Source organism: Venustampulla echinocandica (genome assembly GCF_003357145.1).
Source record: "Venustampulla echinocandica strain BP 5553 chromosome Unknown scaffold_2, whole genome shotgun sequence".
Lineage (NCBI taxonomy): Eukaryota > Fungi > Ascomycota > Leotiomycetes > Helotiales > Pleuroascaceae > Venustampulla > Venustampulla echinocandica.
Window position 1 is genome coordinate 1,940,230 of NW_022474207.1, and position 27,705 is coordinate 1,967,934.

Below are 27,705 nucleotides of genomic sequence, written 5' to 3' on the forward strand. Positions count from 1 at the left end.
AGCTAAACTCGTATTAGCTGATCCACTAATCCACGGAGAAAGAATTACCAACAGAGAAGTGAAAAGTAAATAGAAAATCAATAAACCGCAAATAATGCTCTAGAGTAGCTTTATTAGCCCGTCATAATCCATAGAAACGGCCACCAAGATGAGATAGCGTGATCACGGCACTCAAGATACATAGGAAGCAAAGCAAAAGCAAAAGCAAAAAGGAGTGGAAAACTCCTTTAAATTTCATATTCATCAAGGGGCCATTTTTTTTTGTTCTCTCTCTCTCTCATACTACCTCCAGCCCCACATCAAAATCCCATGCATCGCGTTATCCATCCATATAAAAAAAAAAGCGTTTGTGCCACCAATGCCACCGTCAAATTTCCCAACCCATACATAGGTACCCTCACTTCATATTCAGAAATGCTAAAGCGGAAGGATGTAAAAAAAGGATCCACGCCAAAAACTCTATGCATGCATCGCATCCAAACCTTGCAGATCCTGCTCCAAGCCCGTAGCGCCTTGTGCATACGCCTCTTGTGGTCTGGGGTCCTCAGCGCCCCAAGCAGCAGGGCCGCCTTGGGGAATGGGTACGGCGGGACCTTGGGACTGGCCTTGCTGTCCCGGCTGGATGCGGACGTGCTGCCTGAATCGTGCTACCTCGTCCAAGATCATTTTTCGCATTTCTCCAACGTCCTCGACGACTTCGAAGTCGAAGTTGAAGGTTGTGGGGCAGCCGGGCTCATCTGAGGCATCGTGCCAGATGTGCAGGTATGGGTGCTCCAGGGCTTCCTCGACGGAGATCCGCGATGAGGGGTCGAAGGCGAGCATGTGGTTTAGGAGGTCAAGGGCGTCGGGGTTGGCGTTGGGGAAGAGGCTGGGGAAGACTCGTTTTGGCATGAAGGGGAGGTTTCGGACGTATTCTTGGGCTCGTGGGGACCCGATACGAGAGAGTGTCTCCTCGTTCGGTGTCCCGAGAATATGAAGGATCTGGTTGAGCTGGTCGACATAATCGCGGCCCTTGAAGAACGGGCGCCCGCCGAGGAGTTCTGCGAGGATGCAGCCTACCGACCATACGTCGACTAGTATATATTTTTAGTTTTCATTCCCCTTTTGAGCAGAAGCTGCTGCAACTTACTAGCTTTGGTGTAGCTCTGGAAGCTCAACATGATTTCTGGAGCTCTGTACCATCTCGTCGCCACATACTCGGTCATATATCCGGCATTCTCCTCGGGATCAACCGAGAAGCCTCTGGCCAGCCCAAAATCACAAATCTTCAACTCGCAATCGGCATTGACGAGTAGATTGCCAGGCTTCAAGTCACGATGGAGGACATTGGCCGAGTGGATATATTTTAGTCCACAGAGAATCTGGTAGATGAATGATTGGAAATGTGCGTCGGTGAGAGGTTGTCCGGAGCGGATGATTGCAGCGAGATCGCACTCCATAAGTTCTACCTGGGATTAGCATGTGAATGGGTCGCAATGGGAATTGGGTTTCGCCATACCCTCGTAGAGATACGTCTCGTTGAAGTTGTCTGGTCGGGGGATATCCATATCATAGAGACAAGTAATCTGCTCCAATTAGACAAAGCGCCCATCTCTCACAAAACCAAGGCGCAGTACATTACGATGTCCTCTGAAATGCTGTAGCAGCTTTATCTCCCGCAGAGCGCGCTTCGCCAAGATCTTCTTGCTGAAAACATTGGTGACCTTCTTGATCGCAACACCCTCTCCGGTCTGGGAATTCGTCGCGGCGCTGGCAAGTGGAAGAGAAATGCATTAGCAAAAGACCTCATGTTGTAGCAAAGACATAGAACGGGAATCAATCACATACCAGACAATGCCATAGGCACCCTGGCCCAGCTCCTTCGTCACCGTGTATCTCTCATCAACGATAAAGTCCTGGTTGAAGACCTTGAAGACCTTCCTTCCCGCAAGATCTGCCATGATGCTAGGAGGTGCGACTATCGGTCCTTTGAGTTCGTCGTAGTATCTATCCAATCTGTATGGCTCTCGGTGTGGTGTGATGGTAACAGCAGAAGTAAACGACGTCAAAAAATGCGCGACCAGCGTATGCGACGGAAGATCGAGGGACGTCAAAGAGACACGCAACGAGAGGCTATATCGGCGGGGGAAATGAGGCTTTGTCTTGTTCGGTTGGGCACTGTTGGTATGGAGGAATGGCACTGGTGGAGACGGGGCAGCAGAACTGGCGATAGCCGGGCCTTTATGGGAGCGAGCGAATGTATATGAGATTGGCGCTATCTGCGCTGGAGAAATATCAACCCAAGAAAGCGCTGTGGATGTCAGCCCTTAATGTAAGTTTCTTACTGTACGCTCTCCGTCATGCTTCAGCTGCGGTGACTGAGGGGATCGAGGATCGAGGGGCCAAGGGTTTGGTGGGGTTTGGCGTCTACGCACCACCAATAGATAAAGGGCGCCGTGGTACCTCCGTACTCGTACGGTAACTCGAGGATGGAATAATACGTGCGATGTCTACCGTGCAAACCACAAGCAAGTTACGACGTAGCAATTACAACATAGGTGTTAATAACAGCAATAACAGCAATAGCAGCAATCAATCCAATAAGGTACCTACTACTCTACTCTACAGGGCGTTTGATGCCATCGACAAGCCGCGGCATTGGTTCCTGCGGCTGGTCCCGACTGGGTGGGAGACGGCGCCGTCCCGGATTGGGCTCTTGATCTTCGTCACACGCCTCGGCGCGTAGAGCGAAGCAAAGCAAAGCAGAGCAGAGCAGAGCCCTTGGTCTTGGTCTTGGTCTTGGTCTCGGTCCTAGTCCTAGTTTTAGTCCTGGGCAAGGGCTTGGTACGAGTAAACGGCAGTAGCAGACGCCGGCGGCTAGACGGTCATTGCGATTTTCAGGCCACGTAACGTTGGTAAGATTCAAGAGACAAAGGTTCTCAAATTAAACCCTTCAAAGTTGCAAAGGAGCGGAGTTCTGCAGACGTGGCACATAATAAATCGTCCATTCTTACGGACTTAAGAGCTAGGCGTCTCCTAATGCTACGTGTTTCATTGGGGTATTGGCCTTATAAACCAAATGACAGATCATTGTGGTCAAGTGCTGCTGTACAGAAAGTACATTCGTGAATATAAGCTATAGAGGGCAACATAAACGCTTCCTCTGTGTGTAGTATACGCCCGCAATGTGTATTTGTTCCTTGTCCTTTGTTCCCTGTCCTTTGTTCCCTGTCCTTTGTTCCCTGTCCTTTGTTCCCTGCCCTTTGTTGCTTGTCCTTTGTTGCTTGTCCTTTGTTGCTTGTCCTTTGTTGCTAGCTCGATCTTATCTAGACGCACCGCTAGCGACAGATTTCAAGCCTGACCTTTAGGAAGTCGAATACTCTTACAGCTGATATAATCTCCTCGATCTGCGCAGCCACCGACCTGTCTGCCGGATACATGTACGCTCTTCCTCGGCTTCAGTTTCGGAAGAGGATCAAGTGGCACTGATCCAGCCCTCCAATCCCCCTCCATCCTCCACTGAATCTGCATATTCATTTCCTGCTGGTCTACAACCTGATATCCCTCACAACCCAATCCCACAAGGCCCAAAATGACACGTACAATGTCTCCATCGTAACCCCTAGCCATATTCCAAAGTTCTGATCGATTCTCCTCGGCTGCCTGGAATAGTTGAGATATATATCCCGGCATCCAGGCTTTCATTGAACTGGCAGACTTAAAGAGCTCTCTCGGATAACCGGGGAATGACTGTTCGGCGAGTCTTTGCATTGCATTCGGCCATGTTTTGAGGATGAAGTTGGCGATTGCTTCGTATGTGACAGAGGGCTGGCAATGGAGCCGCAAGATGCAGGTCAGGAGAGTGATGTCCCGCTTCCAGGAGCTGGTGCTTTTGTGGGCTAGGGTCATCTTGCCCATGGTTTCTTGATGGGGAGGCTCAAATGCTTGCGTGATGTTGTTGCTGTTCTATACTTGTTGGTTGGAGTGGAAAGCACAGTGGTGCTCTGTGTATGCGCTATGGATCGTAGAAGTGTGTGACGTGTGGTAGGTGGTGGTGATAGTGATGGTGGTTGTGGTTGTGAATAAGTCTCAAGTACCCGTCGTCGATCCTATTGTTCCTGCGCTGTTTTCCATATTCCTATTTGGATAGTATTGTCACGTTCATCATTCGAGTTAATAAGCGCTTGTTATTGTTTCTATTGGTCCTCCACTGATATTGTTGCTGTTCACTTTTCTCGCGAAAATCGAATTCCCCAAGACTTTGATATTCACCTTCGAAGATCGAATTTAATCAAAACTCCCTTCCGGAAATGCTCTAATTCTCGGGTCCGGATTCAAAATCAGCTGCAGAGGCCCAGTTCCCCCTGGCTGATGAACTGTGTATCTGAATTTCAGGATATCCCCCACCTCATTGCAAATCTGACGCCCGCTTGCTGCGGTTCCATGCCCGCCGAGTCTCTCAATAATCGGATTCAGGAGACTTGCCACTGCTAGAGGACTCTCGTCCTTTACAATCACCCTGTTAGCCCAAAATGCAGTCAGTATGAAGCTTATGCCTTGCGCACTCAAGATCAACGCTGTAATCAACCAGATATACTTCCAGTTGACGTTAAGAACAGTCCCCATAATAGGCTCATTACCTGGAATCTCCAGGGTGTTGTTAGGTCCGGGGTAGAGCGCCGACATTGCGATGACGCCAATTGCGAACCGTGATATCAACGTGCCCATTCCGCTCAAACTACCAATTTGTGGTGCACCGAAAGGCGATTCTGCTGGGTAAACTTGGAATTGCGTGGCACCTGGGGATTTGAACGTCAACCCGTAACCCTGCAAGGCGATGCTCGCTGATGCCATTTGTCGAAAGGGGTAACCAACTTCATGTTCTGGAAGCGTTCCATTGACAACGGATCCAATAGTTATGTTGCAGCTGTAGTACCACGGCTCGGTTGACGATGCTTCAAAGGCTTCAATAATACTGCATCCGGGTCCGCAGACTGCTGTAGGAACAGTGAAATAAGTCGTCTGATCTGGGCCGCCAATGTTTGGCAATGTGATATTAGTGGCCTCGCCAATGGGGTTTTGCTGCACTGTTAAATTGGCCACAGTACCGTTTCCTCCTTCAATAACTGGCCAACTGTGGCAACTCCCCGTTGAGTTGATACTCCTATCAGTGTATACGGAGGAAGTAGGACCAATGCCTACCGTCGTTGAGGATTCGAGAAACACAAACACCCAACTCATGTGGTCATCTGCTTCAAAGAAATCTGCGCCGATGTTCCAATAGCTTCCAGGCTCTGGTACTACGCTGACAAGGCCATGATGTAACCGCAGTGCTCCGTTTCCTAGGCTATATATCATTTAATATACGCTTCACGTTGAATGGGACGACCAACCTATTGGCTGCAAACTGTTGAGCAGCTAATGAGCTGGGTGGAATTTCATATACCAATGGGTATATCGCGCTCAGGTCAGCAACCAATACTGTGCCGGGTTTCAGAAAGGCAGATTCCTCATTAACCCCGACGTAAAAGTTTATCCCAATCATAGCAATGGCAGCCTGGACACTCTAAATGGCCAATTAGTATTTTTGAATGTTTAATATCGTTCCTCGAAGAGGTCTTACAACGGTGGCGAGCAAAAGCACAAGACAGACTCCAATCAACCCCCAATCCCATGATCTACGTGTTCTTAGAAAACCTTTCCTAATAGTGGATCCTAACAGTCGAAGTTGGATGATGAAATTTTCCGCGCGAAGAATCTTATCCACCTTCTCTCGAGTGAGCATGTAAGATACAAGGCATCAACAGCAGTTAGCACATACCTCTGAGAGTGTTCTCGCCTGGCGGCTGAGAATAAACCATCGCAGGTCAATGATCATAGCTTTAAATGCATGGAAGATATTGAGACTTAGGGCCAGCGAAAGCCCCAACGAGATCGCGTTGAAGAGTTTGTTAGATTGCGAATCCATAGCGCCCTTTTTCGAGAAGCGCCATATGACAACAAGAAGAGTTATGGCAAGAGTTAACGAGACGAAAAACCTGGTAAGACCCTTGCCAAACAGTTTCCAAAATTGCGTGTCCGCTTTAAAGTTATAAACCAGCCTCCCACCAGACGATAGCCGTGGTTGATTGTTGCTAGGAGCACGGCCGTCAGGACGGTTTTCTGAGCTACCACCCATACCACCGCCTCGAAAGTCTGTATCATTGATTCATTGTTAGTCTGGGTCGTGATGGGTAATGGAGAGACCCGCCATCTTCAAAATAGTCGAATGTCCCATCATTCTCTACCGATTGTCCTTGGGTAAGGGGCGAAGCGTGTCGAGGTTTGCTCACTCGAAGTGGACTGATAGAGGAAGCCGCGGATGGAGCATTTGATCTATGCGGGGGGAGGGGAGGCAAGTGGAAAGACTCTCCTACGGAGCCATCATCTCGAAGAGGAAGCCCGTCGTCCAATCTCATAAATTCTAGAACAGGTTCGTAAGTCCCGAGAGACATATTGTTTATTGGACAGCAATATAACAATCATCTCAAAATCGCAGGATGACCACAGAGTAATCTCTAGAAGACAAAGCTATAAGGCTGAGTGGGGTTTTACCGTCTACTTTTAACTAATACCGTTTGTGGAGCTAGACATGTGAAGTACTGTTTTGTATCGACGCCACGTTGAGGCTTTGCGGGCTCATGTGTCTGGCAGACAGAGTCCAAGGAGTCATTCTTCAGCCCATGGCGGGCAGGTAATTTTGCGGAACTGGGCAGTGTAAGCCTCTGTTCTTACAGTACTGGCGACTCGCATTCTCAGCCGCACCAAAAACATGACCCTAACTTACCTCAGATGCAGCTTGCGCAGCTATGGCATGTGGCCCGTCGGCATACGGTCCTATAGGGACTGCCTGTCGGTACCGTGAAGCTGATCTCGTTCCGAAGCCACATTTTCCAGCTTTCAGCCCTATGACTTTGCTAAGCAGTGACAAGTGACACTTGCCAGGCGTCTGTGCCAAAACAAGGGATGCGCTTTTATGAAGTAGAGTTTTGCTTCTCGGGGAAAGTGAAAGCGCTCGAGCTCACGAAACCCCTATTTGTACTACGTTCTCAGCAACCTTTCTGCGGAAACGCGTGAAGCTTGTATGGCATCGTCCAGGCTCGATCGATCAATGACAGCTCGAATCCCCTCCTGGGAATACGCCGACGACAGCCTTGGGTTCAAAACACCTCTTATAGCCTCTCGACATTTTCAAGGCTGATCTCTCTTGGTTCCATTGAAACGCGGTGCCTCGAGTCTAACATGCGCGCAGTACCTTTGTGCTTGACATACCGTTGATTCAAGGTGTAAGAGTGATGGATTATTGTCAAGTGCAAAGGGGTTAACCCCTATCCCGGTGCTAAGATATGCAGCAACCGAGATCGATCTAGCGCGTACATACATATCTCGCAGTCTCAAGATTTTCCCAGCAACCCTGGCAATCCATCGTGTCCAATAATGACTAGTATGGGAGAGGTCAAAGGCAAAAACAATGGCTTTCCTATCTGCGACGATAGGCTACCAACTCAGAGCAACATGGGGAGGCCTATCAACTCCCCTCATCGTTGGACAAGGGAGACACTTCTCCAGGACTTCCCCAGTCCCGCAGGCCTTTCACCTGAGCCATTATGGAGAGAAGTATATTGTGACACTCGCCGTCAGTCTCATAATGCTATTGGGTTGCACTTCTTTAATGTTACAATGATGTTTCCGGTTTTTAAGTTCTTTTGTTCTGCTCGAGCGAGCGCCAACCTAGCCGTTACAATGCAAGTACTTCTTTGTCAATATTAACGAATGATCTTCTATTTGCTATGCGATTCGGAGCTAGCTTAGTACTCCTCGGGAAATCTCTTTTGTCCATGAATTTTCCTTTATGCGCGCAAGTACTTATTTGTGAACATGAAGGACTGATCTCCTGTTTGCAACCTTCAATGCGCGACCAGGAGTTAAACAGAAAAGATATGAGCGAACACTTGGTTATTTTTTAATAACCTCTGTTAACTATTAATATATGAATAGTGTTACTCTGCCTTCTATCGAGTTTTATCAAGTTCGATTAACACAACTATCCATTTGCATTTAATTCGCAAGCAGAACTAATCAGAACTTGTCACCCGTTCTCTTTTCCCCGCCCAACTCAAATTTAGACCAAGTCCCACCATGGATGGGTAAGTTCAGACCCCTTCACCCACCCCCTCACCTACCCCCCGGCCGCCCTGTTTGTACGCGCTATCGTACTAATTAATTGTAGCCTTTCTAGATACCGCGATGACGATATCCCAGTCCCGTTTGATCCTCTGACTGATGTCCCTGAGGATACGAACATATTGCTCAAGACTTTACAACCATATTTTGAGGAGACTGTCGAGCTTACAAGTCCCGGTCACTGGAGTATCGGTTCCCTGATGCTTTGCGAGAAAGTTGAAGAGGGACAAAAGGTGCCTTCTGACGTGGTTTGTAGTTGGAGCGATGAGGGCAAGACATATTGCATCCGAAAACGACCTACACCAAGGATAACGATAGATGGAGAGCCTAAAGGAGATATTCTGACAGGGAGAGTTTCTCGCGGGTACAACGCTGCGTTATGGATGCTAAGCCCGAACGTTTTCTGTAAAGTCAAATCCTGGGCTGAGGGCCTGACTACCGAAGCTAGCACAATCCGATTTGTTAATAAGCATGTGCCTTCTATTCCAACAGAGGAAATAATATGCGAGTGGATTGACCAAAAGTGGAAGAGAACTGTTATGCTTTCACGACGAGTTGCCGGGACTCGGTATAATGAGGCATGGCCCCGTCTTACAATTATACAGAGGCTTCAAGTCGCGCATGAGGTTGCAGGTCATTTTAAAGAACTTGCTAAACATGAATCAGATTATGTTGAAACAGTTTCAGGAGGGGCGATTGCGGGACAGTACTCACTTCGGATACGGGAAACGCTGCCAGCGTGGAAACCTCGGATAGAATCAAGAGTTTCGCAAGAGGATCATTTTGAATATCTTAAAAGGCAGGACGAAGGAATCGAGCCCTTAGATGCCGACGATCCTTTTGTATTGCAACATGTGGATTGTGGCCCAAAGCACTTTTTTGTTACAATACCAACTGATCCCTTGGAGGCTCCCAAAGTAACAGCGATTATGTATTGGGAAGGGGCAGGCTACTTGCCTAAGTGGAGAGTTGCCACCGAGCCTCGATTAAACAGAAACTTCGCTATATACACTCCACCAATCCTCCAAGATTCCACTATAGTCTATCCGACCCCCCCCAAAGATTTCGCTGATTGGATGTGGATGTTGTCACATGCCTGCGTCCGAGCAGGCTTTCCATTGTACACGAGTTATATGATGCGACAGGGCAGAAGGGCGCTAAGACAGTATCCTGCCGCGCGTATTGAATTTGCTGTTAGTACCACGAATCTGCCAGGTGCACAAGTGGCGCAGGGTGCAGAAGCGGCGGGTGCTGAAGCGGCGCCGGAGCTCTTGTTGCTTCCTCTCTTGCGCCGGTTCCTCTCTATTTAGCGTTTTGTTAGAGGCAGTAGAGGGTGTTTGAGGGGAATCAAGGTGCGGCAAACAGCGAGCTTCATTTATTTCATTTTAATTATTGTGAATTCCCTTCGACTATTCGTGATGCCGCCAGCGATACTATTCACGTCAGAAAATGTTAGAGAAGCTTTCGATCAGCAATGAATGTTGCCAAATGCCTGTCACGGTGGCCAAGCAGCCTTTCAATTAAATGTGGAATATCTAAGGCGTTAATTAAAGTTTTTGTAATGCCGCGGAGACGCGAAGTTCCAGCGCGAAAGAAGATTTAGATTTCCTTGGAGAGCGTGGTGTAAGTAGATGAAAGGGTTGGAGGCATTTTTAACTATAAAAACATGGGAAATGAACTTGTTTATTATCAACCAAACTTGAACAAATTCATATTTAACCCAGTAGCCATTGCCCAAATGAAAACCCCAACTGCATACTAAAATATGCCAATGACTATTACCCAAATGAAAAACCCAAATGCATAGCAAAAGTTCCTAGCACCTATATTCCAGCCGTCCCCCATATCCATCCACGCAGGAAGAAGAATGGTGAATTCTTCTATGTCGGCTTCGGCGCATTGCGGTCAGATTCGGCGGTGACGCGGTGGTGGTCACGTACTCTGTATCTTAAGGGATTGAAAAAGATATGTAGCAGATAATGAACATACATCCCGCCAGCAGGATGTGTGTCGCCAAAGTAGGGGCCGGGGGTCCATCCTCATCCAAGCGAGTCGGTAGGACGACGCTACGAATCTCATCCAAGCGAGTCGGTAGAATGACGCTGCGAATCTCATCCAAGGGAGGCGGTTGGGGCACATTAAAAGTCCCATCGATGGGAGGCTACACCCGGCGTATTGGTTTTGATGGGGTGGAAGGAAAAGATGGGGTGGACGGTACTGCCCCGGGGTCTGGCAAGACCGCTTGACATCTTTTGCAAATCGGTCTATACCCTGGTTTACAAGCAACAATCGCGTTGTGGGCGGTGCAGATAATGCAACTCGGCATGGCGTTAGACGTTTCGTGTAGAGGACTTGCGGTTTCTGATTATGTTGTGTATTAGAGGCGTAGATGATTTGCGGAGTCTGGGCGGCGTGGAATGAGGCAAGGTGCGCTTGGGACCGTGAAGGAATTTGATGCAATATTTCTGGGGGACTGTTCGCTCTTATAAACACGTCCATACTGCCAACTACAAAAAATGGACCAAGCTACCGTGTTGGGGACCATGCCCCTAGATTATGGCCCATGACACCAATGGCCATGGAGAATAAAAATTAAGTCATTTCTCAACTAGGAGGACCCAGAAATCAGAGATTTGGCATCCAGTAAGGTTCCGTACCACTTTTCAATGACTTTCGGCGAAAAGCCTCAAACGCAAAAAAAAGGACGTAGTTGGTTGGAAGTGAGACTTTTTCCATCTCGCACGAATATATAGATATTTCCGGCTATCCTGGACGGAGGAATGCATAGGAAGAGCCATGCAATGGGCGAAGGGTATCCTCTGATACAGGAGAATAAAAGGACCGTGTAGATAGGGTGAGACATTTCCTATCGTGTGTGGGCCTATGGATACTTTTGGTCCTGCTGGACGGGGCATTCTCTAATACAAGAAAATGAAAAAGCTCCGTAGATGGGCGTGAGCATTTCCTATCGCACACAAACGCATGGACAATTTTATTCGTTTTAGACGAGGGAATCCATTCGGTAGACAAAAATAAATCCATAGAAATAACAGAATAGAATTAGATCTGATTCAGAGGTCACAGGACGACTGTGCCACTGCTGCCCATGGGAAGTAAAACATAAAGGAAAGCAAGGTGATATTTCAAAGACGCCAAAAGGCATTAGAATAGAGCTGCGCTTCAACTTGTGTATTGGCGGTGACGTGGATTTTCACGCCCGCAGGTGCGGGCTGATGCAGCTCGGAGCATTGCATTCCATTGCACACGGAGTTGAGGCGGGTTCAAGCCACAGTAGTAAGCCCCAGGTGAGAAAGATGGTCAGCAACAGTTAGTTCTTGTGAATACGAATTTGCGGTCAGTTCGGTCATCCCTGAACCTTGCTGAATCAGGCGTAAAAGCGTCGGCAGTTTTTGGGATTTGTAATAAAGCACTTAGGTCGTCCGTTTGAAACTTGCACCGAGCTTGTGCCAAAACTTCGCCGATCGAATGATTGGGACTGCTTCTGGTTGAATTCGTGGTTTGGAGTCTAAGACACCGCTGGCTATAGAACCCTAACTGGCAAACTAGTTTGTTGAAAGGTCTGAATTTTCGCTTTTTGAAAATAATATGGGTGTGAAAGGTGTTGTTGATTGTTGTGATACATCCTGCGGCACTACAGATGTGTCCTCTAACTTACTCTGAGCCTCTACCCCACCCAGGTAGTGTGGGATTCGTACCCCCCCTATCTATTGCGATAATATGACGGAAGTCGGGATAACGAAATATTTTGGTGCCGTAGTGTCTGATGTCGGACAGAAATTCCCTCTTCTTGCAATCTAGTGACCCAATTTTGCTGATATCTATGAAGATTATTTGTTGCAAGACGAAATATTTTGCTGTCATTTGAATGTGTCGGCTACTCGGTGGAAGATCTGGGGCAACACTCTAGCCAACGGAATGCAGGATAGCTTAACACAGTATTAGCCAAGTAAATCGAAGATCATCCTTTCTCAACCCCACTAGTTTGTTAACATGAAAGGACTGGCCGGGATACGATCCATCTTGTCTGAAAGGCGCCAGAGAGATTTGTCAGAAGGCCAACGTACAAATGATATTGTAGATCCGATTGAACATCGAGAGTATCCTTCGGCTAGCTTGAATTCTCCATGGACCATCAAGCTACAGATGACGGATGAGACCTAAGGTCCACGATGATGGGCTGGCCTGCCAAAGTGGTCGACTGTGGAGAAACCACTTCCCTGGCATCTCTAGATGAGATCTGACCATTGCCAAGTCTTGGGAGGCCGTATGTATGTGCGTCGTCCGAAGAACGCAAAGATCTTGACTCCTCTCTGGACCTCGACTCGCTTTGTGAATTGTGGGAGCGTATTTACTGTATGCGACGAAAGCGGGTTGGAGGATGCATGAGGAACTGGTCTCTGTAAATACGAGGTCACATTTCGGCCAAGTTGCTTAGGAGTTTGAGGTTCGTTAAGGTTCACAATAATAATTCTCAGCAATGAATGAATGGAAGAATCCGATAGTGCGAACGGGCTCGAGGCGCTGTAGAAGTGTGCTGAGCTGACTAAACGGTACCGAGTAATTGTGCAGTGTAAGCCCAAGTACCACTAGCGTACAGACCCGGATTCAGTGTTTAGTCCTATGCGCCAGCAGCTCTCTATTGCTCGTCAGGAGGAGGCATAAGGTGTTTAAGTGAAGGACAGTATGGCAAACAACAAAAAGGCTACCTAGGTAGTTTCGATTCATTTTATAGACTGCTAATCATCGTGAATTCCCTTTTGACTAGCTGTGATGTCAGTGGTAATACTATTTCGCGTTGGAAAACTGCTAACTCTATTATTTATGGTGACCTCTCTACTTAATTTTCTTATTAATTAAACTGGAAGAAATTTTTTCTCGGCATGCCTTATAAATTCAGGCTCTCGAACAGGTCTAACTGAAATCCATGGTGGACGGGTAAACTTCGGGATCAGCTACCACCACCTTGGAGCAGGTGCACAATGCTGTATTCCTATTCAGAGTCCAGTTATCCCTACAGACTCCCCCTATAATAGCATCCCTATAATAGCAGAATTCCTTCCTACCACATAATATAGGCTCCTATCTATTTTTACCGCCAGTGTCACGCCAGCCGACGTTCGACACAACTAAGGCTTCAGACGCGAAGATCGTCTAGCCGCAGGGCGTGGATGTCATTTCAAAGTGGGGGTGTAGTTACCAAGTATTTGGCCCCTGGGAGACAAAACTCGGCCATCACCAAATTTGCCTTTACATTGCTACAGTAAGTCATTGGAATTACTTTATTTCACTGTTTATGTCATTCGCGATTTGCTTAGCCTTGTTCGGTCACGATACACTTCTGTTATCCCAAATTGTGAACAGGAGGAGCGCAATATATAACCCAGAGAAACGAGACAAAACCCCCAGAAAAGTCTTATTGTCAGAACCATGCCCCGCTTGTTAATTATATTCTGATCCCATTTCCTTCGAATCACATTGCCCGTTGGACAATAGTTTGTCTCCCAAGCTTGGCCTCCTCATACGCCGATTTGGGCACATCTGACTACATTTCCTCATACTTCTTTCCGTATAAATGATCCCTGTTGTTCAAAAGATTCCTAACAACCTCCAAGATTTCCATTCCCAGCCCTCGGAGCAACTCAAAATGTCAGACCAGCCTGATTTTGAGCTCTTTTCATCCCTCCGTTATGACCCCATCCTCACCAACCTCCCAACCAACACCTCAAGCTGGGGTTCTACGACAACCGCCCCCAACCCCAACCACAGCCCCTACTACATGCTCCCTTTCCACCGCGACCGTATGCTTCAAGCAGCCGAGCACTTCAACTGGGCCACCGCAGCGAATCGAATTCAGGGAGCCTCAGGATTTTCCCACCTTCTAGAAAAGCTTAACCAAGCAATTGACACCAACTCCACGACACCTTTGAGAGTTAGAACGCTCTTAAGCTACGATGGAATAATCCGCATCGAAACTATGCCTGTCCCAGCCCTGCCCGCGGAGACTTTATACCCCTTCAGGCTTCCACCACCGCGGGCTGCTTCCAAGCAAACGGTGGAAGCCAGCCCCCTAACAGGCGGTTCCTTGACGTTGGGACCCGACGATATTGTGCAGGGGGATCCTCCGCGCGAGAATCCCTTCCTTGTACTTCCTGATACAGGGAATACCACCGCCTCGCCGTTCACATCGTACAAGACCACCAGTCGGGATATGTACACGAAAGCGCGCGAGCGTGTAGGGATCATGGATTGGGGAGAGAGGAAGGAGGTCCTGCTTGTCAGCGGGGAAGGAGAAATTATGGAGGGCAGTTTGACGAGCCCGTATTTTTGGAGGGACGGGAGGTGGGTTACACCAACTGTTGGGAGTGGTGGCCAAGTGGGCACAACGAGACGGTGGGCACTTGAGAAAGGGTATGTATGAGGGTTCCTTGTCCCGTTATTTTATATTTATCTCGGGATCGTGTCTAACGGCAGCATAGCTTCTGTGTTGAAGGTGTGGTGAAAGTCGATTCCCTGGTAGATGGAGAGGAATGCTGGATTAGCAATGGTGTTAGAGGGTTTCTATGGGGGCAGGTTAAACTCTCATAGTTGGTCGCACCAGCTTGGAATTCTCCTTCTACCATATTATTCAATAGAAATGAGTTAAACCAACTCCATGTCCGGCAATTCAACCCTCTTGCCCGTGCCCGTGCTCATCACCCACCTCCCAAGGCTGGCTCTCATCCAGCAAAACCTCCTCCTCCACGGCCACCCCATCCTTCCCCTCCACGTTCAAAATCACACTCTTAACTCCACTCTTCACCCTCTTCTGCCCATCCACAAACCACACCCTCTCCACCTCCCAAGCATTCCTCTTCTGCCGCTTCCCTTTTAGCACATCTCCCGCGCCCTGCCCATCACTCTCCCACTGCACGTAGCCGCCCTCCCTCTCCCCCAGCCTCGTCCTCACCGCCCTCCCCTCATCATATTCCTCAGTCCCTTCAACCATATACGGAGGATCGACACCCAGAAACCGAAACCTCTCCGTCGGCCACCTCAACGCAGGGACATGTAAATCCACAAACCTATCTCTCTTAAACGCATGACTAACCACCGTGATCATCTCGGGCCACCTCCCGGCCTCCTCCCGAAACCCCAGAATCCCAAAAAGCAAATTGTGGAAACTATCCAAGGCCTTTTCCTCACACACGATTTTACTCCGTAATTCTCCCCCTGCTTCAAACCCTTCCACGCACCAGAAGTTATTGTCGATGCATAGATTAAGATAAGATCTGGCTTCGCTTATCTGAGTTTCTGCCCTTGTAGGCCCGCCTGAGAATACTAGGAGTGAGGAATTACGGGCCGAGGAGGAGAGGAGTGAGAGCCCGAGGCGGACGTGTGCAGTGAAGGTGGGTGTTTCACCGATTTGGAAGGGCGCTATGAGCCATTCTTTTTCGGATGAGCCGTGGGTGAGACCGCCTGTGTAAATTGCATGGCAGCAGACTAGGATTAGATGGGTTGGGGTTGGGGAAGGCATGATGAGATGGTGGCTGAGGAATGTTAATGCTCGAGTTGGTTGGATGAGGTGCGGTTCGGTGCGGATCGTGCCGGGATGGCGCTATGAGGGGGCAGCGACAATAGCGAACAAGATGAGGAAATTATAGCGCAATATAGGTGTAGAATGATATATTTCGATAAGCTCTTAATCTTTACATTTTAGATGAACTCTATATAATCATGTGATTCGTGTTTTCAACAAAAGTCTTCTCTTCATCTAGCACATTCCATCATCGCAGTCCCTAATATGAGGAAGTCGATTTCTAGGCGTCGACAGATCCAACAGTTTCTGGAAATTGGGAGTTCCCAACCCAGTAACAGGATCCCACCCCTCCGTAGCATTCCAACTGGCGTACGGCACAAATGGCGTTGGGAGACCAGAATAAACATCCTTACCTGTACAACCCGTCGAGCCGCCACGAACGACATCGGTGAGGCCTTGCCTGCCGGTGGAGTAGAGCCACGGATTCAAGAATCCCAATGGTTTTCTCCCTGCTAGGAGGCGGGCATTGTTTAGCAGCGCAACGATGGCGGCGACTGTAGGCGCTGAAGCACTAATAGAGGTTTAGCTCCACGACGATGCGTACATGGATTTGGGAACGTACCTTGTACCACCAACTTGGAATACCTCAAGCGGTCCCGTGGGGGCTTTTCGACCGAAGATGTCAAAACTGTAGCCCTGGGCTGATATGTCCGGGAATCCTCGTCCTTCGGGATTGTATAGCCCTTTCCATCTGTTTCCTAGAGTTTTGAGATAACGTTTTACCGCCTGGTCTTGGTATGATGGCCGTGGGTGGAGGTCGCTGAACCCACCCGAGGAGAAAAATACCGCCTCTTCTGGATAAGAACGAGTTGCACCAACCTAGAACATACATTATTTAACATGGATCATTCCAACAAAACGTGAATATTTGAGGAAAAGGCTTCCTTTTGGCCCCTCGATCGCAATGATACTTGGACTGAAAAGTGGTAATTTCTCTCAGGAGCAGGGGGGGGGGGGGGGAGGCTCATACCGAAGTGACATATGGACATGCTGCTGGAAAAATGGGTAAAAATCTCGTAGTGTTCTTGTCGTCATTCGTCTGACACGCGGAACCAACCCCAGTATCACCACTACTGAAGATCACCGAAACACCTCGCATACCAAGCTGGCCATACATATTGCAAACAGTTCGTGCGTATGATTCCGGGACACTCTGCTCATCTTCACCATAGGACGTCGTGAGCGTTTGGGGCAAATCATGGTCATGAAGCTTTAACATGTAAGTTAAGAACTCCAAGTACGGCTCGTTCGCATTGTGCTCAGGATACGGTTGATCGAGATCGGGTACGAGCGGACCGCGGCCACCAGTACTGTAGAAACGTATCTCTTCCTTGAAGCCCAGAGATGCAGCGTACTGCATATCCAAGTTCGCTTCTGTGTCATCGTGCACGTTATCATCTTGGGTATCCAACCCGCCGTTGATCTTGACAAAGGTAAAATTTTGGCTTTTGGCATAAGGAGCGTATTTGTTAAGAAACAGGTCCAGAGCGTCGAACTTCGCATACTGTTCCAGGAATCCGGCCACGCCAAGGATGGAGCCGACGCGTGGGTCGGCCCTGTAGTCCCCAATGCTATACATTGCTCTGAGGCACGCAGGCGTGATGGTGGTATTGCAGGAGGGATCTATCACCACACTAGGCACGTGAGGCGCCGTAGGAGCCTTGGAAGGCTTCTTTGCATGTGACAAAATGAAGGATGTCTTGTCCGCGGCCCTCATCTGCCCAAAACGGGTAGTTGGCTGGATCATTGTGATATGAGGTGAAATATTGGAGGGCACTGAGTAACGCAGAGCTCGGATCTTCTTCTTGTGAGACTTGTCCGAATCCTGGGTGTAGTAGGAGAAAGTAGTATTCAGCATTGCATTTGCTCTAGAGACAGTGACGCGGAAATTAACCCATTCGCCGTCATTTTCGATATCAGACTCAGGGACCCCGGAATCCGCTAACCAGGATAGAACTGCCTTGGTGGATTCCGCTTTGGGTTTAATGAGGGACTTCACTTCTTCACGCTTCAGATGCTGGCCGTAACTTGCGTGATTTGGATCCGAGACTTGAAATAACGTGGCCTCGAACAGGTTGTGATCTGGTTCCTGAAGAGCGATTTGGAGCTGGAGGCGTTGGGAAGCCTTGGGCTCCTCCAACTTGGTCCATCCTTGAGGAGTTTGGCGGACTGATTCGAAGACCTTGAGAGTGACAAGAGTAGACGGATTTGGTGCAGCAGCAGCGCCCACTGCCACTAGGACGGTGGTGAAGAGGACGGTAAAATGCATTGCGGACGCGGGAAGAGAGCATGCGCGAAAGAAGAGGAAACTGAATGGACTGGAAAACCTGGGTCCCGGAAGCTATCTAAGATGGCAATATAACCCAAAGAACGCTCCCGGAAGTTCAGGAATAACAATTAAGAAAGGCAGGGAGAAAGGAGACGGGAAGCTTAAGATATATTAGATATGGGACAGGTCTTCATGGCGGCAGCGGGGCAGGCATGTCTTGTCTCGGCCGTGCTGCACGCCTGTTGGCAATATAAAATATTGCACTACTCGTGCCGTACTGTAAGTACCCAAGTGTGGACAGTGCTGCACGGGTCGGACCCAAGGAGGAAGAACGGACCCAAGGCCGTCGTCCATTCTTGGCTCTAATATATCTAAATTATGTATGTGTACTCACCTTAGACCTATTGAGCGATAGGCACAGGTGGCCATTCTACCCGGGATCCTGGTACATATAGTACAAATACTGCAGCCTACCGGTGGTTATATCAACCGCGAAGGGAGCCGGGTCAGGTGGAACCATGGAAGACGCGAAGGTTACCGCTACCCGTATCGTGCAACCACGGGAAGCTGCCCGAAGGCATCTCGATCCAAATGAGAGACACGGGCAACTTTCTGGGGATATGTATGTTTTGGTAGCGGAGAGCTGCTGTGTCTTGTCTCGGTTGGGATGCGGCTGCATAGCAGCTGCCGGCGGGAGAAAGACTGGAAGAGACGAGAAGTCGAGGTTGCGCTTAAGGTCGCCCTCGCTCTCCGCACTGTCTGTCCCAGGTGTTCCTGGCACAATATTGGCGTCCCCGCGAAACCACGGTGCTATTACTTTTATTGTTGTAGCTAAGCCGGTTGAAGATTTGCTTCTCGCAACACATACGTGCCGCTGCGGCGAGAGAAGTGAGGGAAACCGAATCCGCAAGAATGCCGTCCGACCAGATCTCCGTCTTGTTTGTCTGTCTAGGCAACATTTGCCGGTCTACAATGGCGGAAGGCGTCTTCAGATCTACGGTCTCCAAGTCGCCCCATCAGCACCTCATTTCAGAAGTTGATTCATGTGGGACGGGCGCATATCACCTTGGCTCCAGCCCCGATTCGAGGACAATGTCGACTCTGGAGGATCATGGAATCACCGACTATGACCATGAAGCTCGAAAGGTAGATTTGATATTTCCCAGTCGCGAAAGAAAAGATGGTTGTTGATCTCGTCCAGATTCAAACCTCGGATTTCCAACGCTTTGATTATATTTTTGCCATGGTAAGCATGATTATGATTTTTCTCAGGGCGGGACATCGGTCGATGAGATGTAGATGAGTGGCTTCTAAAGCCCATTTTACAACTCTCAAAACCACATTGACCATGGTGGGGTAGTCGCTTTTCCCCCTCGCTGACGGGTTATGTGTGACAGGACCGAGATAATCTTCGAGATTTGCAAAGAATCCAGCAACGAGCTGAGGGAAAGGCAAAACTAATGCTGTTTGGGGAATTCGGCGGGAAGAAGAAAGCCGAAGAGGTGATTGATCCGTATTATGGTGCCAGAGATGGTTTCGACATAGCCTACGAGCAATGCGTGAGGTTCTCGAAAAATTTCTTGAAGGAAACTTTTCCAGATGTTGACCCTTGATGGAGCAATAAGCTGTTGACGAATGTTGCGCAGCGGGATAGAAAGAGGCACTTGCCCTGCACTTTGAGAATAATAGAGTTAGAATGGGAGCCCGAGAGAGGTTTGACGGATATTTGGCTGAATTCCTTGGTCGATGTGACACGATTGTGGCGACTTGGGAGTAGAACATATTTGGTATATCTTCGATTTCGGTATGTGGCTCACGGGCTATGCTCCATAACGCATCTATCATCGCTATGAGGGACACCAACAATGTCGAACTCAATCTGCTTGAATATCCTCCGACACCCTGCCATTGGGTTTCCATGATAATAAGGGGGCTCTCTTTGCAGCATGAGCTTTTATCGCTACTCGTACCGTCGCCGTTACCTTTGCCTTTACCTAATAGTCGGTTTCCCCTTCCACTAGGAAGTATAAGTAGGCCACTGGTGTTCCACATAGTGTTCTATTTTCACCCGACTACTAACTGACTAAGTACTTCGTATTAGGTACTTCGTACATTTTTATTAACTAGCCCGGAAGTCTCCTGCCCCTGGCGATCTCTTTATCACCCGAGCTGCCGAATCCCCCCAGCGCCACTTACTCCGTACTACGAAGGTACGTATTAACGTCTTAACGTATTATTTATTAGCAACTGGGGAACCAAGGCGACCAGAAATTGCACCGCCCCAACCCTTGAACACGGAGTAAGGCGCAGCGCCCACCTGACGTGTGGCTAGTGAGGGGCCTCCTGGCTCTCACTGGCTGCACGAAGTGTGGCGCAGTTGCCCAGCGAAAGTAGTTAAATGCAACAAAGATGAAGGACGAAGTACGTATGGCTCTCTACTCTTGCACTGCGCTGGGCCTACGTACGGCTTTCGTAACAGCCGCAGGTCGGATTCGTGTGCCCCGCGGCCAGCCCGTGTTGCTGATGCTGTTGCTGATGCTGACTTCATGCTTTGGATTGGCCCTTGGCTATTTCGAGTGCCGGATCCAGCAGGGCGAGCGTTGGGTTGAGGCGTCATCATCAAGCACTCTACCTTTCTTTATCCCCCGTCAACTCTGCAAGCAAGCATCCGCTCTTTTGCAGCCCTCTCTTTGAAGATACTTCTAAAATAAGCTCCTGTTTTTCCTTGCACCATCATCTCATTTTCCGAAAGCGCTCTCGGACCAATAACCATCACTACTGGCGCTCTGAATGGGGCTCTGATCATCATTTGACTGAAACGCGTGGCCAGGGCTTTACCTGCTTGCGAGAAGCTACGGAGGATTAGCATCAACAATAATAAGAATCGCTTGTGGGGACAAGTACAGTACAGAGTACTACTACGAAGTACTGTACGAGCACTTCGTACAGAGCAGTACAGAGCAGTGGGCGGTGGACACTCTCGCTACCCCTGTTGCCCTCGCGACTCGCGCGTCCTTCTGAAACAAGCAAGCCCGCGACCCGCCGTTGGATTCACCTCTCAGTGCGCTCCCTCTCAGGATATCCAACTCTACGCTCTTTGTCGCAGAGCCAATCTCAACCCCAATAGTCACTCGCTGGGTCGCTGCACAAAGCTGAGCTTTAATCGGCACCTGCACCATCAAGAACCTCAAGGGGCACGTCGACCTATCAGATAGCTCGCGGCGCGCATCGTTCCTCTGCCTCCTCCAGGAATCTAAATCTGGACTATCCGAAGAACCCTCCCCCCACAGGCTCCTGTAACTTCTCAAACAATGTCCTACAACCGTTTAGGTACGTCCCTCAATTTCCCCGGGTATTCAGAGTTTCATAGGGCGGAATTCTATTTTGAATCCGGTCCACATTTTGTGAATGTCTTCACTTGGTCCTGTCTTGAGTATTATCGTCAACATTTTGTGATCGGTGCAGCGCACCCAGAAATTTCAAGAAAGGAACAGTGAATGAACACACCTCCCAAAGCATTCTTCCTGCATAGTACAGGGCTTTCTTTCCAAGCTTTCTCTTGCTGAGCGCCGACCATTCTGCGACTGTCAACACCCTTCTGACCCGTTCTCGATCTATAGACCCCGCCGGCCAAGGCCGTCCAGAGTATTACGATATGGCGAACCGCCCAAATCGAACACCATCGCCAGGTCATCCATCGAATCATGGATACCAACTAGAGGACACCGCACCTTATGGTAGGCCCGGAGCCTCGCCTGGCCCTGGGGGTCACAACCTCGAGATTCCTATGGGCCCCGGACGATACACCCCAAGTGATCAGTTGCAGGCACAACCTACGGTACGTGGTCGCGTTAGGATGGGGGTGGGAATGGGCGAAGAACTTTCTAGGCAAAAGGGCATACGCTGACATGTTTTAAACATACAGTACTCGGTGGAAAACATCAACAACTCATTCGGGCATAACGAAGAATACGAGCAACGATTCCCCCTCGATCCACACCACAATTACGAGCAAGACCATGCTATCAACCCCGAGCAACATCATGATGCATACTATCAACCTCCTTATCAACCTTCGCCGCACGAAGAGCACCCCCTAACCAGCTATCCTGCCGCCCACGAGCCAGGCTATTATGACCATGACGACCAGCGCCCTATCCTCTCAGACACTGGCTATGGGCCCGATCAGCATAATCAAGAATACAAGGATTACGACGGGCATGGGATATCGCCAGCGCCGACGCCTGCTCCCGGTCTAAAACGGTACAAGACAGTGAAGGAAGTGCAATTGTTTAATGGTAATCTCGTGCTTGATTGTCCGATCCCACCAAAGCTCCTTAATATGGTGCCTCATGCTCAACCGCCGGAGCGAGATGAATTCACACATATGCGATATTCAGCAGCGACCTGCGATCCAAGCGAGTTTTTCGAGGAGCGATTTACCCTGCGACAAAAGCTGTTTGCTAAGCCCCGACATACTGAGCTCTTCATTGTCGTGACCATGTATAATGAGGATGATGTACTTTTCGCGCGGACAATGAGTGGAGTTTTCAAAAATATCGAGTACATGTGCTCCCGCAAGGATAGCAAGACGTGGGGAAAGGACGCCTGGAAGAAAATCGTAGTCTGTATCGTCAGCGATGGTCGTGCTAAGATCAATCCAAGAACCAGAGCCGTGTTGGCCGGTATGGGTGTGTATCAAGATGGTATTGCGAAGCAACAGGTCAATGGCAAGGATGTCACGGCACATATTTATGAGTACACGACGCAAGTTGGGGTCATGGTTAAGAAAGACGTTGTCGAGCTCCGTCCCAAACAGCAACCGGTCCAATTGCTCTTCTGCCTGAAGGAAAAGAATCAGAAAAAGATCAACTCGCATAGGTGGTTTTTCCAAGCTTTCGGCCGCGTTTTAGACCCGAATATCTGCGTTCTTATCGACGCCGGTACTAAACCCGGCAAAGACTCTATTTACCACTTGTGGAAGGCTTTCGATTTAGAACCCATGTGCGCAGGAGCTTGTGGGGAGATTAAAGCTATGTTGGGACCTGGAGGCAAGAACCTTCTCAATCCCCTGGTGGCAACCCAGAACTTCGAATACAAGATGAGCAATATCCTCGACAAGCCGCTTGAATCCGCCTTCGGTTTTATTTCAGTCTTGCCGGGAGCCTTCTCAGCATACCGCTACATTGCTCTGCAAAATGACAAGGCTGGAAACGGACCCCTCGAGAAGTACTTCGCTGGAGAGAAGATGCATGGCGCCAATGCTGGCATTTTTACTGCGAACATGTATCTTGCAGAGGATCGTATCCTTTGTTTTGAGTTGGTCTCGAAGAGAAATTGCCACTGGATTCTTCAATATGTCAAGTCTGCCACGGGAGAAACCGATGTTCCTGATACCATGGCGGAGCTCATCTTGCAGCGACGAAGATGGTTGAACGGTAGTTTCTTCGCCGCTGTCTATGCCTTAGCTCACTTTTATCAATTGTTCCGGAGTGGCCATAGCTTCCTGCGGAAGATAATGTTTCTGGTGGAATTCACATTCCAAACTATTAACATGATCTTTGCATGGTTCGCGATTGGTAACTTCTTCCTGGTTTTCCATATCTTGACAACATCGCTTGGGGCTGAAAACCTCCTTGGCAAAGTTGGGAATATCCTTGGTGTCGTCTTTGAATGGCTTTATCTCTTTACGCTCCTCACTTGTTTCGTGCTAGCGTTGGGAAATCGACCTCAAGGATCAAATGGAGCCTACATGTCTATGGTTTATTTCTGGGCTATTATCATGATGTAAGTTCCTCACGTCACAAGAAGCGCTGTTATATCCATATTCTTACTAACTTTGATAGGTACCTAATGTTTGCATCGGTATTCATCACGGTAAAGTCCATCCAGGAAGAGCTCAAAGACGGCCAATTTACGTGGACGGACATAATCAAAAACCAAATCTTCTACACGCTGATCATCTCCCTCGCCGCAACCTACGTCCTCTGGTTTGTCGTCTCCTTCCTCTTCTTCGACCCCTGGCACATGTTCACCTCCTTCATCCAATACCTGCTCCTCACACCCACCTACATCAATATTCTGAACGTCTACGCCTTCTGCAACACGCACGACATCACGTGGGGAACCAAGGGCGACGACAAAGCAGAAAAGCTGCCCTCGGCCACATTGAAACCCGGCGGCAAGGTCGACGTCAATATCCCCACGGACGACGGCGATCTCAACGCCCAGTACGAAGCTGAGATGCGCAAGATCATGGTTAAAGCCCCCGAGGAAAAACGCGAGACGTCCCCCTCGGAAAAGCAAGAAGATTACTACAAGGGCTTCCGCTCGCGCGTCGTGCTGTTCTGGCTGGTCTGCAACTTCGGCCTCTGCGCCGTGGTACTGAGCACCGCCGGTCTTCAGCGCGTGTCTACAAGCACGGATGATACGACCAAGAGCACAATCTACATGGCGGTGGTGCTATACAGTGTTGCCGGGCTAAGCGCATTTAAATTCGTCGGCGCCATGTGGTTCTTGATCGTCAGGATGTTCAGAGGAGTTTAGAGGCTTCCCTGCCTCCCTCTACCTCTCTCTCGCGCGCACATTGCTTGTACACCTCCCCTCGTCCTTTCCGCGGCCTCTAATAGAGAAAATAAGGAAAAGAAAGCGAGATTGCATTTGTGATTTCCCAATCGCTCATAGGTAGCATAGGGGACCTTAGAGTTGTTCGGCATGCATTATTTTGAGCGGGAATGTTTTTTTGTTTTTTTTTGCTTCAGTTTTTCTGTACTTGTCTGGTTTATCTTTTTTCGAGGATTCCCACACGTTTATATCATGTCCTTGTGTAGCTTTTTTTTTCATGTTGTGTATGTAGTAACTAGGTAGCTTCATTTTCTCTGGTACGATAAACAGTATGCAGGAGATCGTTAAATATACCCCCTATTTTAAAAATCAAAACCAGTATTACGATGATGATGATCACACATTTATTGTCTTGTATGCATAGGGTTAACTCATATCACCATTTCATTCTAAAAAACGGTGTTTCTAATACCTAAGGTAGGTAGGTATATCAAGGTACCTCAGCGCCCAACTTGAACAACTCCCCCTTAACGAACTCCTCCGCATTAACCAGCTCCGTACTCCCGTAAACCACCCTCCTCCTCCCAGCGCCCTGCACAGCACCACTCCCCCCAGCCCCCGTACGCTTCGCCCACTCCTGCAAATTCCCATACTCATCCATACTGCCACCTCCAACCGTGAACACCACCGCATCACTAAACCCCTGCCGGCGCTGTCCGAACGTAGCTCCCGTCCCGGGAGCAGCAAGCCCACCAGGCATCTGCTCGCCCCTCCTAACGGCACTGGGGGGCGGCATGGTGCCCCTTGCGTTCGCGCTCCGAGGATCGAAGTACAGGTAGTTTTCGGTTTTGGCGATGGCGGAGCTACTTGCGCCTGCGGGATCCATGATGGATTCGGTGATTTTCGTGACGGTGAGATCACGGTTTGCGGGGAGGAAGTTCTTCACGCCTGAAATGAGGGTTTCGAAGTTGGCGCCTACGCCGGATTCTTTGAGCGAGGAGGTTAGGCGCGAGGAGATGCTGGAGAAGCCGCCGAAGAGCTGTGTGGATGTTGAGGATTGTGGGGTGGTTTGGGATGGTGCTGTGGACATCATAGTCATGCGGGTTGTGGCCCGGACTCTGGAGGCGCATATGTTAGAAGCGAATGGGGTATAAGGGGTTGGAGGGGTAGCTGCTGGCTAGACTTACTGTCTGACGTAGGCCAGAGAGGTGATATCTGCCCCGGCGGCTTTCAAGGCCTCCTCGAATTTCTCCATCTCTGTTCTCGATATCTCCTGCTCGGTGCTCAAGAACCAAATGATGAACAGCCTCAACTTGTCCATTGGCTCCTTGCCCTTCTCCTCATCGTTTAAGACCTCGAGGACTTGAGCCTTTGTCTGCTTCATGATGTTTTCTTCCATTTGGAAGAAGTTATCCAGCTGACGGTTCTTAATGCTTGTTAGCAGGCCGGCGAGAATATTCATATGCATGTCTAGGACTGCTTTCCGCTCTCGCAACTCGGGGAGGAGCGTTATAGCTGCTTTGAGATGTTGGGCGGAGGCACTAGTATCATTTTGGAGATCTTCTATTGAGGAAGCCCCTGTCTTTTTTGTGATGTCGTTCGCGTCTTCTCTGTAACGCGTTAACTCCGCATCGATATCCTCCGCCACTTGTGGGAAAGGGACGCTGGCATTCTTGGTCCAGAAGAAATCATTTGACGTGAGATCATAGGCTTTTTTGGTGGTGCCCTTGGTAGGGTTGTTTTCGTCGATGGGGGTCTCGACAGTGATTCGGTTGAGCTTCATATTCAGGATATCGTGTACAAGGGATTGGTAAGTCCAGGAATGTGAGAGCATGGGTATCAAATCTACGTTTCGGTCCAGGATGATGAGGACAGGCCGAGATGAAGGCGTGCCTGTGCTGGTCGATGGTCGGTTCGACGGCGCGGAAAATAAATTATCTTTCGAGTTTAAGATATGATCTCGAAGTTTTCGGTCGAGCTTCACGGCAACCATCTCTGCCGCGGCACCCTTCGGACAGCGGATGATAGGCATAACCCCTGAGAGTGTAAGTTAGAGTTCGCTTGAAAGCATTTCCCGAGCAAACGTACCCATAGTAACCATAACACTAAATAAGCCACTGACAATCCTGTCTAAGAGCTGGTCTAATTGCTCATCTGTGGTGTGCCGACCATTTATTGCCCAATATGTGTTTTGCTTTCGCATTCCCAAGCTGAATAAATCCGGCTCCGCGACAATGAAATTTAGATACTGATCGTAGAACTGTGCAATGCTTTCTGAGGTGCCGGCTTCTGAAGTCTGTTTCGCAAAGTCTTCGAGTAAAGGCCGTGGTATCGAGGAGAGAAAGTTGATGTAGGCGGGGGAATAGAGCCCACGAGAGAGGTCGGTGGTAATGGCCTGGAGATTCGGAGAGGTAGGCTCAACTAGATATAAAACTGGCACATCGGGGATAGGATGGCGTGGGGATGATATATGCCTGGGTTGATCAGTGGTATCCTCAATATAGACATTCCATCCTCTGTTCTGCCATGCGAACCTACATGTGCATTGTGACGCCCCACGCGCGCAGATCGCTGACCCGCAGAACACTGCTTATTACATCTCTTCCCAGGTCGTCAAAGACCAGTAGTTTCCAAATTGGATCGCCATCTGCGTTGAGTAGTGGAGCGGAAGGAGCTGCGAGGGCGGTACCGCTGGTATGTTCGGCCAGGGCATTTTCAGCGTCCTCGGGGTCATGGTTCAAATTTAGCATGCGCTGGATCGACCCTGTGAGTAATAATTAGATTAGGTAGAGCAACTCAAATACCAGAGGAATTCTTACTGATCTGGCGGTCCCGGAGGGACTCATGGGTGGTTGCCATAGCTATACGGTTATTACTTCAAGGTGTTTGGAGGGCTATCAAGCAGCCAGATCATAGAAACCGCTTTCGCATATAGCGCCGACGAGCTCGGTACAGATGGAAGTGTCTAACAAGCGGGGAATAAAAATGGTGCAGACAGGATCATGATTTAATTAACTGCCAAATCTGAATTTCTGGAACTGATAAAGGGCGGTCTCCATTCAAGAAAGCAAAT

At 49.1% G+C, this 27,705-nt stretch overlaps 8 protein-coding genes across 8 annotated transcripts; 4 read left to right on the forward strand and 4 right to left on the reverse strand.

Annotated features, from left to right (window-relative positions):
* Positions 1-459: 459 nt before the first annotated feature.
* Positions 460-6,157, reverse strand: BP5553_04999 (uncharacterized protein; the record flags this gene model as incomplete). The annotated part of the gene is made up of 10 exons (XM_032013622.1): positions 460-1,073; positions 1,130-1,444; positions 1,499-1,565; positions 1,617-1,749; positions 1,828-2,290; positions 3,366-3,945; positions 4,387-5,326; positions 5,373-5,545; positions 5,603-5,746; positions 5,801-6,157. 10 exons carry the CDS (start codon positions 6,155-6,157, stop codon positions 460-462), a joined length of 3,786 nt encoding a protein of 1,261 aa, XP_031870222.1.
* Positions 6,158-8,157: 2,000 nt separating this feature from the next.
* Positions 8,158-9,512, forward strand: BP5553_05000 (uncharacterized protein; the record flags this gene model as incomplete). Its single annotated transcript, XM_032013623.1, has 2 exons — positions 8,158-8,165; positions 8,249-9,512. The coding sequence occupies 2 exons, from the start codon at positions 8,158-8,160 to the stop codon at positions 9,510-9,512; spliced, it is 1,272 nt and encodes a 423-aa protein (XP_031870223.1).
* A 4,355-nt stretch (positions 9,513-13,867) lies between these two features.
* BP5553_05001 (Uncharacterized protein) lies at positions 13,868-14,808 on the forward strand (the record flags this gene model as incomplete). Its single annotated transcript, XM_032013624.1, has 2 exons — positions 13,868-14,631; positions 14,700-14,808. The coding sequence occupies 2 exons, from the start codon at positions 13,868-13,870 to the stop codon at positions 14,806-14,808; spliced, it is 873 nt and encodes a 290-aa protein (XP_031870224.1).
* A 79-nt stretch (positions 14,809-14,887) lies between these two features.
* On the reverse strand, positions 14,888-15,736 carry BP5553_05002 (uncharacterized protein; the record flags this gene model as incomplete). Its single annotated transcript, XM_032013625.1, has 1 exon — positions 14,888-15,736. One exon carries the CDS (start codon positions 15,734-15,736, stop codon positions 14,888-14,890), a length of 849 nt encoding a protein of 282 aa, XP_031870225.1.
* A 237-nt stretch (positions 15,737-15,973) lies between these two features.
* BP5553_05003 (Subtilisin-like protein) lies at positions 15,974-18,068 on the reverse strand (the record flags this gene model as incomplete). The annotated part of the gene is made up of 3 exons (XM_032013626.1): positions 15,974-16,310; positions 16,362-16,618; positions 16,770-18,068. 3 exons carry the CDS (start codon positions 18,066-18,068, stop codon positions 15,974-15,976), a joined length of 1,893 nt encoding a protein of 630 aa, XP_031870226.1.
* Positions 18,069-19,040: 972 nt separating this feature from the next.
* BP5553_05004 (Phosphotyrosine protein phosphatases I) lies at positions 19,041-19,681 on the forward strand (the record flags this gene model as incomplete). Its single annotated transcript, XM_032013627.1, has 3 exons — positions 19,041-19,214; positions 19,270-19,314; positions 19,466-19,681. The coding sequence occupies 3 exons, from the start codon at positions 19,041-19,043 to the stop codon at positions 19,679-19,681; spliced, it is 435 nt and encodes a 144-aa protein (XP_031870227.1).
* Positions 19,682-21,723: 2,042 nt separating this feature from the next.
* Positions 21,724-24,614, forward strand: BP5553_05005 (Chitin synthase 1; the record flags this gene model as incomplete). The annotated part of the gene is made up of 3 exons (XM_032013628.1): positions 21,724-21,906; positions 21,994-23,855; positions 23,915-24,614. 3 exons carry the CDS (start codon positions 21,724-21,726, stop codon positions 24,612-24,614), a joined length of 2,745 nt encoding a protein of 914 aa, XP_031870228.1.
* A 508-nt stretch (positions 24,615-25,122) lies between these two features.
* BP5553_05006 (Uncharacterized protein) lies at positions 25,123-27,491 on the reverse strand (the record flags this gene model as incomplete). The annotated part of the gene is made up of 5 exons (XM_032013629.1): positions 25,123-25,750; positions 25,820-26,669; positions 26,721-27,106; positions 27,171-27,396; positions 27,452-27,491. 5 exons carry the CDS (start codon positions 27,489-27,491, stop codon positions 25,123-25,125), a joined length of 2,130 nt encoding a protein of 709 aa, XP_031870229.1.
* Between the last annotated feature and the right edge of the window lie 214 nt (positions 27,492-27,705).